Here is a 16,511-nt window from a genome sequence, read left to right as displayed (position 1 = left end):
ATATTCCTACAATACCCTAATATCTCAAGTAACACTTTATCTCACGTTACAGTCCAACTGATATATTCGTTACATTATACATGCTGCACTATTTCTTCAATTAATTTTCCATGTCTACATATTTGAATGCCTAAATAGTATGCCCCGTACAGCATTGGTCAACTTATTCCTGGCCTTAGCCCAGTATCTGTGAATCCCTTAAGGTCAGTGCTCGTCACGAATTTTCAGGAGGGGGGGGGGTGTCACTCTCGCTGTTAAGACATCGTCAGTGTGAGCGTGCCGCCACACATTTGAAACCATTGGGGGTTTGACAGCAGCACGATCATGATGATGGGGGGGGGTGTTTTCAGGAGCCACAGACTAAAGGTCACCAGGGGCCACTGGTTGGCTCCGTGTGGGCCTTGCAGTGAAGAGCCACTTGCCTAGAGAGAGAGGCAGCAGACGTCCTCCTGTGGTTAGATTGAGGAGGTGCTACTCTGCCTCCAAAGAGTCTAACTAATCCTCTCCAGGTAAATAGGCCTTACAAGCCTTGGAAATTGACCTCGTGGTTAGTTAGCCAATCGAAATCCGGCACCGTTTCTGTCAATGGCCACGTGCTTTCTCACTTCCAAGGGCATCGAAAATCCACGTTTATTTTTGCTTTGAAGACAGACGAAACTTGATTTTTAAAAATGTAGTTCAAAGATAGATTTAAAAAACAGTTACCGCTTTCTGTCAGAAGAGGGAGATGCGTCCCCTTAAATGTTGAATCCTCATCCGCACTTGCTTTTAATCAGCCCAACAATCCACGTGGTAGATTTTAAACCCCCTTTAGCTACACCTGTACCGTATTCTGCCGAACTGCGTAATGCCATACCTGTCAACCCTTTATCAACACCTACCTTATTGGTCACCCCGTGCCCTTATAAATCTCAACGTTCATCCTACAAAGTCCCATCACAAGGGAGGAAAAAAAGTAAAAAATACGATTTTTTTTGCCCGTTTTGAAACGGCTGTACGCCGTATGAACCTGAAAACTCAATTTCCCTGTACAAGAACACGGGGTAAACCGTGTGGGTTGACAGGTACGGTAATGGGAATACCCCACGGTGTCTTGAATGCTCCCTGTTAAATGTCTCTCACCGAGCTAAATGAGAAAATATGTGAAAGCATTTTTTTTTATAAATGTTCACCCTTTGCCTAATGCAAGTCAACAATCTACCCAGGAGTATACCTGTGGACATTCCACGTTGGGCCAACATCAATCGACGTTGGACCCCAACGTTGAATGTCTGAATCTCTCAATTCGAGGGATATATAAACAACGCGCTTTTATTTGTGCCAGGCGATATTAATAGGCAGCTTCATAAACGAACAACTAATTAACGATGCTCCATTTTTTGACGATTCATCTCCTTTTGATTGCGTTGGGTTTGTGGCTTTAGCTATTTGCTGATCATTTCTACTCTTATGCAAAATACAACCCGTGCTAATAAACGCATGCCAATTTCTGTACGTGTACTGACATTTATTGCCGTCGGAGCGACATTTTAAACACTTTCTAATCTCCAGTTGAAAGCATTAATTACATATATTCATTGAAATCTATATTGAAAACTCATTTATTTAGAACGTGTTTTTGTGTTCAGGTTTGTTGGCCTTCCACCGCACCCCTCCAATTACCGCGGTTGGCTACGTACGGTGCAAAAGAAGTTCAACAAACCTAGATTTGAGGGTTGTGGTGTTAGTAACATGGAATGCACAGCCAGCTACCGCTCATGTCTTCTTAAAGTACCATATCATGGAGAGATTACAATGCTAATCACCCCTTTTTAAAGTTGTCGTCGGTATATTTTCACGACAGGAAGTGCCCATTCGTATATGTTGCGGTTTAAAGAATGGCTCGTGGAAGCATATATCACTGAGCCACCTCTGAGATCCATGAAAGTGACCTCTGTTTCACTCTGTAGGGGGCAGCTCTATTCCTCCTGCGCTGTCACTCAAGAGGAACGTGTGATGCTCGCTACGTGACAGTAACACTGACATTTAATCTGCGAGCTAGAGTTTAGCAAAATTAATTAATGGAAGAATTAAAGTTAATGCGATTCGTTCTTTTTTGTATGCAGATAGACTGAGACGATAAACTCCCTGCCCTTGAGAACCTGGTTTAACCTCAAGTACATGCCACCAGCCTGTATGTGAACTCCAGATCTCAGATGGCGCCAACTCTGCACTGACATCAAAAGCCACGCGCTCGACACTTCTTATTACAAATCACTGTTGCAACTATGTCGAAGACAAATAACGTAGAGTGGCTCCGCTTACAAAGGAGCAGATGCTTGAGGATAAGAAAAGCCTTTTAATTCACGCACGTTTGATGCCTGGTTACGTAATCGCATCGACACCAACTGTGTGGAACGCTGCCGCGGTCGATTCGGTTACCGCACCGGACTTGCGACTGATCCAGAGGTCGCCAATTCGATCTCAGTTGAAGCGAGTTTCTTGAATCCTCTGGGGTCTCCATCCACCCAAGTGGTAAACCATGGGCACACCGCAGTTAGTCAATCGACCGGGTTCCATGTGGTGGGGTAAAGTGGGGGTAATCTCACCTACGTTTAATACGTCTGGCCCGCGTGGAAGAGTAGGCCAAGTGCCCTCTATAGCAGCTCTATAGAGAGCTCCCTCTGGTGGAGGCTCGTCTGCTCAGCAGTGGCGTGACAAAAATTGGCAGTGCTGCGCCTTCATCTAATAACCGTGTAAATAACCAAACCCAATAACATATGTCATTGGAAGGTATTTGTACACGTTAACACTCCCCCATGCCTCTGGTCCTCGCACCTGATTGGCTCACAGGTGACGACATCACCTTTTATTGCTCCATTGAAGACCGAAACAGGAAGAGGATTTGTCCACGACTCTGTGGCCATCGCCTGATGATGCTGGTTCTTGTTGTTGTTGTAATTAGCGGCGAGACGTCACGGTACTTGAAATGTAAATGTTGTGGTGGGTTTACTCTCCCAACACACAACCGGTGTGTAGTGTGGCACATTACGAATGGATCACTCTTTTAATTATGTCCTTGTGCACCAAGTGAGTAAAGTGTGGTTCTGTGAAAGTCCTGATGTGCTGTGCAGTGCATCAATGCATGTGTGTACAGCAGCATGTGATGACTGAGTTGGGCCTGTAGGTGGCTGGCAGGGTTAATGATTAACCGCACGTGTAAACCAGCCACATGGTTAATGGCGACTCGGAATAAATGCGGTTGTAACACGTGCTGTTGCATTTTACAGGTAAAGGACCCAAAGGTTGTTTTGATCGTTATATAAATGTTCTAGACTTGTTCTAGACTTTAAGCTTGGCTTTGAATTGTTCGTTTGTGATATATGCAATTAGAGGCGGTTTAGCACTGTGCATTGTAAAGGGATGACGCACTGTAATTACCTACTGTCATTGTAAATCTCTAACCTATAATACTGTTTAGTCTATAACCATGCCCATGTACCCAGAATATGACTACTTGCAATGCTATTTAGAATAGAACACATGTAGTAAGCTGTACAATGGTGATATACAGTACGTATACTGTACACATACAGTAGATATAATGGGTGTAAGATACTGATATAAGTGGATGGTATAGACATACAGCTTAGGATTAAAGGAGTATTCGAATAGTGATGTGCAAATGTGATTGTCAAAGACAAAGATGGTTTATCAGTAGTAGAATTGGGTTTAAGAGAAAACTGTTAATGAATGACCGTGCGGATACACCAGCCACATGGTTAATGGCGACTCGGAAGAATTGCTGTGTGTGACACGTGCTGTTGCATTTTACAGAGTGACGGTGCTGTTCTTCACAAGATTGCTATTAACCAGAATAAATGTGCTTGCCCTCGATTTGGAGCACCTGCCCACGTCCTTCGAGTGTGCAACAACTTGAATTCTTCCATTAATTTTGCTAAACTCCAGCTCGCAGATTAAATGTCAGCGTTATTGTCACGTAGCGAGCATTACACGGTACTCTTGAGTGACAGCGCAGGAGGGATGGAGCTGCCCCCTACTGAGTGAAACAGAGGTCACTTTCAGGGATCTCAGAAGTGGCTCAGTGATATATGCTTCCACGAGCCATTCTTTAAACCGCAACATATACGAATGGGCACTTCCTGTAGTGAAAATATATCGACGACAACTTAAAAAAGCGGTGATTAGCATTGTAATCTCTATATGATATGGTACTTTAAGAAGACATTAGCGGTAGCTGGCTGTGCATTCCATGTTATTAACATCACATCTATGTTTGTTGAACTAGCCAACCGTGGTAATCGGAGGGGTGCGGTGGAAGGCCAACAAAACTGAATGCAAAAACACGTTCTAAATGAGTTTTCAACATAGATTTCAATGAACATATGCAATTAATGCTTTCAACCAGAGATTAGAAAGTGTTGGAAATGTCGTTCCGACGGCAATAAATGTCAGTACACGTACAGAAATTGGCATGCGTTTTATTATTAGCACGGGTTGTATTTTGCATAAGAGTAGAAATGATCAGCAAATAGCTAAAGCCACAAACCCCACGCAATCAAAAGGAGATGAATCGTCTAAAAATGGAACATCGTTAATTAGTTGTTCGCTTATGAAGCCGCCTATTAATATCGCCTGGGCCTAATCCTATACCTGACCCTCTTGCTAACCTAACCTCTGAGACCTAGCCCAATCCCCTTTGTCAAGTTTTGTTCGTTTTAATTTTTTCTTCACTTTAGGTGTTCATGGAGAGCTTTGCAGGTGGCGTATTAACGGTAGTAGATGAGGACGGCGGATTCCAGCAGCTTCTTTGATGCGCTCCATTCCACACCTGTCCCGTAGCCGTTCCAGTCGAAGGCACCAAAGTCACCGCACTGCCTCGGGTTTCCCTGAGGCACGTAGCCCGCGCCGCCTATACAGAACTGCACACACACATATTTCGAGACGTAGGCTTTCGTGGCCAACACACGAGGCAGGAATTTACGTGACAAAACCTCAATAATTAGCTGTATCGGGTGGTGGCGGGTTTAACGACACATTTATATTTATGTGAACTAACCCGAAAAAAACCTATTATGGATAATATTGGTCGCAAAAGCCTCCGACGTGTTTAAAATGAGGTAGTGAGCTTGGAAATCGAGTGCCGCTTCATCAAACTTTCCCATTTCCTTGCAATATGTTATTTATCTCAAAGAACTGAATGATCTTCAATGAGCTTCTGTTTCAATGGATATTTTTTTACGATGGTAATTATATCGAATATGTCTTCAAATGAGTATTTTTCAAAGGTCTAGACATGGATGCTTTGTCTGCTTCATGCTCGTGTTTTGTATTTATCAAATCACATTTTTACAATGTTCTTGTCTTTCGCACCGTACAATGCTAGCCGTGCCAATAATCGAGAAAAAAAACATTCAAAAGATGAGATATAGCGATGAGAGAATGTGATGCGAGAAAGTTATGCAATAAAGAAATGCGAGAGAAAGTTTATTCATGTATTCATGTAAAAGATAGGTTTTCGTAGGGCTCTATCATTATCTGCGAAATATCCTATTCTTGAGCATCTCTAGAATGTAGCCCTCGCGAGGGGATGCTGTATTGCACTGCACTGCCCTATGCTGCCCAGTATAGCTCCGTGGCAGATGTATGGCACTGCAGAACGCTACTTACGGTCTCAGGATTGCAGTTGCTCACGATCTTAATCCCTGAGCAGATGGCAAATGGGGCTTTCTCGTTGTTGAACACTCTCAGTTGCACAAACCCTGGAGTTGTTCCACCTGTGGAAACATACGTCTCAACGAAATTAATTTAAAACTATTTGCTGTAATGTTATAAAGTGTACTGTGATAAGAAAAAACATTGGTCATCTGGCATGAACTCCATCAGCTCTGATCACGTTTTTTAAATACTCACAAAAAGAAAGATCACCCGTGTAGCCTTAGCACATTGTTGAGGCAAGTGCTGTTAGTGAGCACCTATGAAGGCCAGCACAGCACACGAGGGGGTAGGTGGCCGACACCACACCCGGCCGCATTTGTTTCTCCAGTGGCGATGTTTACACACCGCACCAGGTACTCATTTGAGCCTGAGTCGACCCAGGGGAGGCCCAGGAGCGGTTCAGATAATCGTCACTGGTGGGCGGGGACACCCCATGTGCATTCCATCCTAGGATCCCCATGCGCAATGCATGAAAAGCAAAAAGCAAAACCAGAACCAGGGCAACCAACCAAACTAAAGGGGGAAGGCTACTTTAAAGAGATGGGGTTTCAAAGTAGGCTTAAATATATCTAACGACTCTGATTTCCTGATTTCGAGTGGCAGGCCGTTCCATAGCTTGGGTGTCACGCTAACAAAAGCACCGATCGCTAAAAGAGCGCAACCTAGACCTGGGAGTGCTGAGTAGTTGAAGATCAGAAGTTCCCAAGGACCTTGATGGAATATATGAATGTATTAGTTCCTGCAAGTAATGCGGGGTGAGCGCTTTTAAAGACGTAGAAGTTAATAGCAGTATCTTAAAATCTACTGGGAATTTGACTGGTCGTCAATGAACGGATAAGAGGACTGCTGTAATGTGCTCATTGAATGGTGTACGTGTGTAGTGACATAAGAAGGGAGGGGCTGCTGGGGGCTCTGGGTCCCTGGGAGGGCCAGGCGCTTAATCCCCTTGGCGCCAGGCGTGGGTTCTCAGGCGGGTCAGACGCTTAAGCCTCTTGGCGTCAGGCGTTGGGTTCCCAGGCGCTTAATCCCCTTGGCGCCGCCAATGGGGGGGGCTGTGTGTGCTCTGTGGGAGATCTGGGGGCGCACACGGCCCCACCCCTCGTTGGGGACTAGTTATAAAAGCGGAGCTCCCTGGACGATCAGGGCCAGTCGTAGCTCAAGACCCAAGACCCAAGACCAGCCATCTGAGGACCCTGGACGATGTGAGAGCCAGTGGTGGGACTCTGGAACTCCCGATTCGATGACCTTATGAGGCGAGTTCCAGAGCGTAGCCAGAGTAGAGTATCAGGACTGTTGGAGTGTTGTATTGTAATAAAGGAGTTACCTCTACAAGTGTCTCCGGAACCCGTTACACGTGTAAGCACTCTAGCAGCTGCATTCTGAACAAGCTGGAGTCTGCCCAGTACTTTGCTCAGTATCCCAGGCAGTGAGGCGTTGCAGTAGTCGAGTCGGGATGACACAAAAGCATGGACCAGTCTCTCCAAGTCGGCAAGTGACAGGATTGATGCATTTTGACAATATTTCTTAGGTATAAAAAGGACATTTAACCACCTTTTAGATAGATGTGCCTCAATGGATAACGACTGGTCAAACTGAACACCAAGGTTGCTGACCTCCCGTGAGGGACTGCCATCGTGACCATCAATCAACAAACGAGGCGAACCAACTTTAGGAAGATGCAGAGGGGAGTCGATGAATACGGCTTCGCTCTTGTCGGCATTTCGTTGCAAAAATGTTTGGCGCAACCAAATAGTGGGCGGGCCAACACCATGTCGGGGCATGGCTGCCAGATAAGAGGAGTTTCAGTGGACGATGATCGTGTAAATCCCACCTCGTAGCAGATAAAATACCAATGATAGACGGTACTTACTTATACAGTTAGGGCAGATGAGAGAATTGATGACTCCATCACTTCCATAGTCATAAACAATGGGATAGGCAGGCCCGTTATTGGTGGGACAGCTTCCGGAATTGTAGGTTAATGGGAAGAAATTCTGACAAAACAAAGGAGAATGCCATCAAAGTTTAAAAGCAACACAGTAGTTACTTAAAAACAACATAACACATCGCTGCACCAATTAATTTGTTTAAGTGTTTTATCACCTCCGATATTAGCACGTTTGGCTACGTACAGTGCGAAATAAGTTCAACATACATACCGTGTATGCTTATTACTTTTGTAAAATCACCGCTAAATTAAGGCCTCCGCACAGCTTGTGGGTCACGGTAGTTTATAGGCCATATATCAACACTTTGGACGGTGCAGATTGGTGGAGGAAGTAGGGAGCATTCACGTGGAAGCGTAGAAGTATGTAACAACATATTGCTTCACTGTTATTTGCTGTCCTGCGGCGCTATGACAACCTGTTCATACTGGTCACCGGGGATACATTTAATCCAGAGCTGTCTGGGGCCGAACTCCAGAACATGTTTCCATGAAATTAAGCATTTCTCATCACCCATTCAAGCACTATGCAGGTCAACCTTGATTATTAAACTATGTCTTTATTTTACCAGGTAAGGCCCACTGAGCTAAATTGCTCTTTTTCAGAAGCGACCTGGCCACAAATGATAGCTCAATGAAGTGGCTTATCGTAGCCAAATACTGTTGATTCGCATGTTGATTCACTATCATGCAATGTGTATGTTTGTTGAACTTCTTTCACACTGTACGTAGCCAACTGTGCTAATCGATATCTAACAAGATCGGATGCCTTGTGGGTTTTCTTAGTCATATGCTTTTAACATTCCATCCTCACTACAATTTTTCGATCACACTTTCAACCTCACGGAGCACAACCATTGGCGGCCTGTCCATACAGGCGAACTAGGCGACCACCAAGTTAAATGGGGGGCGCCAAATTCGAGAGGAAAAAATGCTTATAAAATAACAAAGATGTAATTGTTCCATATCCCATGTGCAAACCGTGGGAATGTATTGGCTCGACGGATGGACGGACAAACTGAATAATTATGCCTCTGTTTAAAAAAAAATACGCTTAAGAAAATAATAAACGGAAAATAATGTAACCAGTTTAGCAAAAAACCCCAGCCTGGATCTCCCCTCGGGGTGTGGGGGTGGGGCGCCCCAATAGCATGGTTCACCCTAAGGCGCCATTTGCTGGCAGCTAGTCTAGAGCTGCCCATGATCCCAACGACAAGTCAAGCAAAATAATTTACCTTGAAAAAGGAGTAAAGGTTCCCTCCAAAGGCACCCAGAAACTTCGACTCCGTGTGGTAGCGGAAGAGCGACGACGCCTTCCACAAAGGGAGAGGAGTCCCATTGGGAACATGCCACACTGCTATGTCATTTGCCTCCAGATCGTAATATCCTGGATTCTGAATAAATGAAACACACACGCAGCACAACTGCAATGAACCACTTAACGGAGCGGACATGAGTATTTACGAATGAACATTTTCTTTGCCTGTTTCAGCACATTCACTTAAAATAATCAAGCGATATATATTTTTTTTATAGGCAAACCTTTCAAGCCATTGTATGTTTTATGTACGTGTCGTGTAATAACGCGGGATGCTGACGGGAAGTGGTACTGGCAGCAGGGGGTAAACACGTCAGCAGCCTCTGTGTGAGTGCTGCTGAGGGCAAGCCTCTGTGTGAGAGCCGCTGTGTGCGGAGCCTTGAGTGCGGAGCTGCCGAGAGCAAGAGCTGTTGTGTGCAGGCTAGCGAGGTGTAACGTAGACAAGAGTGGGAATTGGTTAACAGGAGTGACTGTAGCAACAGTGATAGGATTGCCTGCAACTGGTGCAAGAATAGGCTAATAAAGTGTAAGCAGGTGACCTGTTACAACGTGTCAGTCTGAGTGATTTACAAGACACTACACTACTATAGACTAGCTGCCAAGACATGTGTCTCTGGTTCCTTCCAAAAAGTGGTTGGGTTGAAATCTTCACGTCTACAAAGTAACTTGCAGCGCCACACCCATCACCATCCTTAAGGGAACGAACGGCGATCCTACCTCCGACTCCCAAGAACAGGTTCACAGGTCTGACAGCATTTGTCAGGTTTTGGGGGAGGGAAACCCCTTCAACTCATAACATGATGGGGCAAGGTGGGGTTGCATAACGCTTTATGGAAGCTACCTAGTTTTTTCGCTCAACACACAGTTTCAGGTATTCTTGGCCAGTCATGCCGTCCCTTCTGGATGCTTGCCAAATGTGAACCCCCCTAATTGAACATCTGCGTTGGTTAGAAACATTTCAAACTGGCCTGCCTATGATCCATCCTGGGTTTAACCAGGCTGGATTGTGTGAGGAGCTCACAAATCATTGAAAGATCTGGACCCAGTCCCCATCTGAGCTCCTCCGGTGGGCAAGGCTCCAATGGCTGGGTCATGTAGCCCGCATGCTCAAGCCCCTGCATTTGTACGGGTCCAAATTGTGGAATGCCATTTTTGTTGAAGACAAACCTTGTAGTCGTCATCAGTCGCCGACTCGGGCACACCAAACGTGTTGAGGTTTGCCCAGTTTTTATCCCCGTCTACGAATGGAACTTCAGAATTGCTGCCCTGCTGACTGGTCCAGCGGTCTCCCGTGGCGCACTTGGCCGCGATGTTGTTCTCGTGAACGCTGGCGACCAGGGTCCAGCCTCCTCCGTTGGTGTTCATGTCGCAGAACGCCTGGTAGGACTGCCCGCTCTTCGTCTGCAGCAAGTATAACCCATCTTTCGTGAGCAAAGGGAATAGCAACAAATGGGTTACTAGCAGTCGCCGCCCGCTTCGCGGGCGGTGTGTATGTGCTTGGTTGGTGGGGAGTTGAAAGTGGCTGGACACAATATACATATTTTGGTGATTGTTTTATGTTTATTTTTGTGAGGTTTTATTCATTTTTATGAGACGCTCAATCGACAATATTAAAGAATGCAACTTATTCAAATATATTGAATGCAACTTATTGAAAAATCTGGCGAAACACGATATTCTCCGTGTACACTCCGTCTTCCTCCTCGTCGTCAGGTCCCTCAATAAGCGCCTTGATGTTGGATCTTGCCGTGACTCGCGATAGTGCCACGTACAGTTGGCCGTGCGAGAAGCATGGCGTTGGTAGATATAATCCCAGGTTGTGAACAGTTTGCCCTTGCGCCTTGTTGATGGTCATCGCGAAGGCTGTGACAATGGGGAACTGCTTGCGCCGAAGTCGAAATGGGAAGTCCTTCGTGTCCAATTCGCGGCGGATATGGTTGTTCTCAAGCAGCGAGTCCAAGATCAAGTGTGGGTACTCGGAAAGCTGCGGGAGGTCGTCAAAGTCCGACAGAGCCATCCCACCTGCCGTGAGGAACTCGTGGAGGCTGTGAAGGGTCTTGAACTTTACCATTTCTTTTATTTTCTTTGATGCTGCTAATCCTGCATAATGCACGGGCATAAGTAGTACTAATCACATACCTGCATTTCCCATAAATATGCTAAATTCCTCTTGATATGCAAATTATTTTGTCAAGGCGCCCTTTCCCCCCTTCCAACCCAGCTTATATATATGCTCCAAGCACGTGTGCTGTTTCATTCAGACGCTGTCGCCTCGACAGACCTGGTTTTCACCTGAGGACGGCTGCTTGCGTTGTGGCCAAAACGTCGTGAGAATTATTTTATTATGTTTTTTATTTTTATTTTTTACTTCCCTTCTACGTGACTTTACCGAAAGAACCAAGAAGATTTACCATTTCTTCTTTGTTGGTCAGCTGGCGGTACTGGTACTCGTAATCGCGAGCCAATTCGTCGTAGAATTTATCCCAGAGAGCCTTCGTATCTGCTGGCATGGAATACAGCAGAATCGTAGCGAAGAGTTGACGAAGCTGGTACGGCATCTGAAAGAGCGAGGCTTCTTCCAGACACGCAACCCATTCGCGATCGCTCTCAAGGTAGCCTGCTCGCATGGCTGCTTCCAGCGGTTTGTTTTGTTTTATTTTATTCGTAACGCACCATCCATATGCGCTCCACCATCCACCATGCCCTTGCATCGCAAAGACACAGCTCCGGTGTGCGTCAGCGTGTGCGCCATCCACAGTGACATTGGTCAGCAATTGCACCGTTCCGATCGCACACAGGTTGGCCCCTGCATCCTCCGTCTGTATGTACACACACAGACAGATCCGCTATGGGGCCACCTATTTTTTCTTATATTAAAATGTATTTTGTTGGTGTTTTTACGTTTACGTATTCCCATTGTGGGTGTTTTACGCATGCATCAGATTTTTGGGTTCCTCACATATGGTATCAGAGGTGTGGGTCACTCCATTTCTCAATCGAACAATAACGGGGATCGTTTCAGTTATGACAGCTTGCAGATAGAAACATTGCATGATCGTATACTAATAATGACAGAATTTGTACCCCAGTGGAGGGCATCCCCCACCCGGCGCTTCTTACCGGTACTGTGAGACTTAGAAATCCAGACCTCTCCTCCTCCTGAACCGTTCACAATACCCTGTGGTAGTACCATAATCATCTCAATAAAGCGATCACTTTCCAATGCCCATTTTGATCCCGGGAGTTACCCGGGTGGTGTCACACTGTACTCATTGTTTTAGCATGTCGCAAATTCCGATATGGCTTGTGCAACGGCCAGAGAGTGACAGGGGGCCGGGCTGCAACCTTTTTAGACAGTTTATTACATTTCAAAGTGCATGGGATTGGCACTCCAAAACATGATAAATGTACAGTAACGCCAACTGCATCCGTGGCAAACATGATACGCGGACACATGCTGCATATTATGCAACACATGCCCTTACCAGCAGCAGCATGCACAACATCTCAATTACACAACGAAGTAGACAGCAAGCCGTCCATGGAGACGTGATCAACGTCAATACATAATAATGGTAATAAGCCGGATAGTACCCATTGTACCCATCAAACAGTCAGCTGGGTTGCCCCATGGGGGTATTGACCCATGGGCGAAACTGTAGGGTGCGCTACGCAACTGGCCGTGGTCCCGGCAGGTGAAGCTGCCAGCTCAGTCCGCTAAGACTTACTGTATAGCGACCCCTGCCTACTCGTAAGGTAAAGTTGTTTGGGGACTCCACTAATCGCAGCACGCAGCACCCATTTTTTACATAAATAAACGTAATATTAGCGTAACTACCATTCGCACACTTGCATACACACCACACTCACACAGCGCAGGGTCTGCGCCCACAGTGCACTGCAGCACTGCGGCGCAGACCTTGCCAAACCTATGCTATCGCTCTCTTCCGGGCGTGTTAATTATTTATTTTTATCGAATCAAAGTGAGCTGTGGCTTTTTGCCGGCTGTTTTATTTTCATCGAATCAGAGCGAGCTGTTTGGGCGGGTCCGTAAATAAATTAACGTCCAGATACGCACGCAGACGACCAAACCAGCGTAGTTGTTTAAGATGTGTGGATGTGGAACAAACGTGGGTTTCTCAGTGTACTATCTTTCCATTGACAGCACTTGTGATACCCAAACCAATTATGTAGGTAAATATGTATTTTGGTACAGCGTGCAGGGCTGTGAGGTTGAGAGAGGGGCCAACTGCAGGTGGTATTGGTCAATTAGGTGCTCAGAGATATGGCTGGGTCACTTGGCTTGTGTGTGTTTTGTTACTGGGTGAAAGGGGGTGCATCACGTGGTAGGAATCGTGGGCATGGTTTTGTAGCATCACAGCCATGAACAGACCCCACCTACATCCCCTAGCGTGCCCTGCAATCCACCAACATCCCAGATGAGGGGTCGGGGAGCCAAGGGAGGGCTGAGGCGGTAGGGGGCGAGCGGCAGGAAGAGGGGACGTGACAGTTGGTGGTTGGACAATGGGCGTCAGTGTTGAGGCTTGACCAGGAGTCGGCAACCGTTCAAGGTATAAGAAGGAGAATTATTTGTTTTTTACTTTGACCAAAATAGTTCGAGAGCCGCATCACACGCAGAGCAACTTTCACACAACCACAGCAAATGACAAATTATTAATTCTAGATTTGAAGCTTTCGTGACTGCAAGGATTCATATTTTTAGGTTTTTTTCGGTAAAGTCACGTAGGTAAAAACATTAAAATTTATAAAAGTAAATAAAATAAAAATCACGACGTTTCGGAGGCAACACAAGCCTCCGTCTTCAGGTGGAACCGTCACAGCCACGACAGCTGTATCAAGTAAATGAGAGATTGCAGGAGCTACCACTCCGTTTATATAATGGTTGGAGAGGGGGGAAGGGCCAAGTACAGCACACTTTTTATTCATATGGTAGGGTGAGGCTAAAGAGGGTGAGCCTTTGTTATGGTTTGTGACAACTAAACATGGTGAACATGGTAAACATGAAGCAGAAGACAGCATTGTGTGAAGAATCTAACCTCACCTCTCTCTGATTTTGTCTTCTCTTTGATTTCAAGGCATGAGTGTGGCGGCTCCTCGGACCATTTTTTTTGTGAAATCCCACTGCAATCCTCTGCTGAGAAGCACACTGCTGTCCTCACAACACCGGCACCTGGAAGCACAAGGCATCAGCAGCACCCAGATTCAAACCCCACAAGCAAAGCACATCATGATTCTGTTGGCGATCCCAACTCGGTGATAAAAATGTCAGACTTCATTCGTAATTAATATCTTATTATTATTAAGGGTTGAACAAACTGAACTTCATTCAAATTTGTCGTCCTTCCCTCACACCTGATTATCACGGTTACGTACGAACGGTGCAAAATAAGTGTAACATACATGTGCACGTTACTGTGTAACCGGGTAAAATTAAATGTACAAATATGCAAATGATGTACTTGCACGTTGTATCGTTTATATCAATTTAGTAAACTTAAATAAAAAGTAACTCACATAAAAGTGCCGTGGAAATGCTCAGAAACAGCGGCAATTTGAACAGCCCCATGGATTAGCAGCGAAACCACGCAACTCACTATAACTCTACAGTGATCAGAAGCCTGTAAATAAACGCAAACCGCTCAGGTAACAAAACCCCCAACGCAACTTGCGAAGATTTACTGTGAGCACTAGAGTTAGAACAGAATCGGTTATTAGTTTAAGTCACCAGCCCTGCAGACTACAGCAGGAGTTGTCAGCTCTGTGAGCGTTGGGCAGACACTTATAGTTGAATGCCTGCTTGCAGCAACCAATCAGGAAAGTGTATTGTGGCAGGAAATAGGGGACATGGAAATATGTTCGGGGTCAGCCTAGTTGAATATCCCATACTACTCCTAACAATGTCCTCAGCTATAAAGAAGAAATTAACATTAAAACACACAAAGCTATATTATGCAAATCCACTTTACAATGACAATTGACTCCTTGAATGCTTATGTTTTAAGTACTGCATTTCTCAGAAACTTTGCCAAATAAAGCTTTACCATTATTTAACGATTGATAACATATATATTTATAATCAATAAAATTTCGTCGAACCCTCAAACAAAACACAAGTGGAATACGTTGGGAGAATTGACGACAGTGAGACGAACAAAATGAATGTGGAGTGGGGATCGAGAGAAGGCAAATGATGATGAAGACGCGGGTAAGGAAGATGGCGAGAAAAAATCAGATAAATCAGAGACCACCTACTCGGAAGGAAGGAAATGGGAGACAATGGGCTTGTTTTTGTCCAACAGTGGAAAGTTACATTTTCTGAATGTGAGTGAAACTTTTACCCAATATCTTATCGCCTGACTCGGCACAAACGACGCCTGCCTGTAAAGTATAACTGAAATAAAACCCTGTTGAAATGTTAAGTCTATTCCACTGTTTGTGCCAAACATGAAAGTTGTTCCAATGGTAAAATTGTGCACGCATTATTGCAGATATATTTACAGTGCAATAAGTTAAAAACGCAACTTGAAGCTTAGAAACCCGAAAAAAACACATTTTTGCGTTAACCATTAAAAATAGAAACGAATTGGAATGTATTTGACATGTTCAGGTTCAATCTTGATTTGAAGCTTTCGTGACTGCAGAAATCCATACTTTGGTTCTTTCGGTAAAGTCACGTAGGTAAAAAATAAAATAAATCACGACGTTTCGGGCGACACAAGCGTCCGTCATCAGGTGGGAAAGCATGGCCTGCTGGTGCGATCTGCCATTAACATGCTAATCTCTCAAATTAACATAGCCACCTCCTCACCTCGTCGTGGACGTCACCCTCCGATCTTACATTAACATGATAATTTCTCACATTAATATCACTAGCCCCGCCCACTTCGTTTATGACCCTTGGGCTACACTAATTTTAAACCTTTAAAACAGCCTGCCTCAGCAGCTTTCCGCATTTTTTTTTATTCCTGACGACGAACATCTGTGTTGCGATCGAAACATCGTTTTTTGTAAATTTTTTGTCATTTTCTTTTAACCTATCTATGTGACTTTACCGAAATACACTTTAGTTAAACATACAAATAGGACCACAATGGCCGGGGAGCTGGACCATTTTTTTATGAAAGCGTGAATTGTCATGCGAGGGGAGTTTGTGTAGAAATTGCAGCTCATTAGGCTTCGTAGATCCGAAGATATTAAGCCTCAACGATTCCAAAGAATATAAACGGACAACACGGCAAGTTCAATAAAAGGGTGTGAAAAAGGGCACCTCCACGAGATTCTGTATGGTCTGCTGAAAGCTGAGCAGCATAACCGTCATCGATACTTTTCCCGTCCCACACATCGACCAAGATGCGTTTTAACTGCCTGGTGGTGGGTCAAAGTCCTTCTTCACACTTTACCCTAACAACGCGCCAATTATAATCAAATCCTGGAAGTCAGAATCAAGTTGAAATTACTTCCTGAATGACTTCCAAGAAGCTAGAATGACTTCCCGGATTTTATTCTCAC

General features: G+C 45.0%; 1 protein-coding gene across 1 annotated transcript; it reads right to left on the bottom strand.

The window, feature by feature from the left end:
• Positions 1-4,769: 4,769 nt before the first annotated feature.
• LOC121852287 (intelectin-1-like) lies at positions 4,770-14,568 on the bottom strand. The gene is made up of 7 exons (XM_042346384.1): positions 14,517-14,568; positions 14,039-14,172; positions 10,149-10,382; positions 8,899-9,057; positions 7,589-7,712; positions 5,671-5,777; positions 4,770-4,922 (listed from the first exon to the last, which is right to left on the bottom strand). Exons 1-7 carry the CDS (start codon positions 14,566-14,568, stop codon positions 4,770-4,772), a joined length of 963 nt encoding a protein of 320 aa, XP_042202318.1.
• Positions 14,569-16,511: the final 1,943 nt, after the last annotated feature.

This window comes from Callorhinchus milii, unplaced genomic scaffold (assembly GCF_018977255.1).
Source record: "Callorhinchus milii isolate IMCB2004 unplaced genomic scaffold, IMCB_Cmil_1.0 Scaffold690, whole genome shotgun sequence".
In the NCBI taxonomy this organism is placed as follows: domain Eukaryota; kingdom Metazoa; phylum Chordata; class Chondrichthyes; order Chimaeriformes; family Callorhinchidae; genus Callorhinchus; species Callorhinchus milii.
This window is presented reverse-complemented; position numbering and strand designations above follow the sequence as displayed.

Coding starts and splice junctions, on each gene's coding strand:
- LOC121852287 (XM_042346384.1), bottom strand. CDS start 14,568: ATGGGGCTGTTCAAATTGCCGCTGTTTCTGAGCATTTCCACGGCACTT. Junction 9,058..10,148: donor CGACTGATGACGACTACAAG/GTTTGTCTTCAA, acceptor TCATTTATTCAG/AATCCAGGATATTACGATCT. Junction 7,713..8,898: donor ACCTTTACTCCTTTTTCAAG/GTAAATTATTTT, acceptor TTGTTTTGTCAG/AATTTCTTCCCATTAACCTA.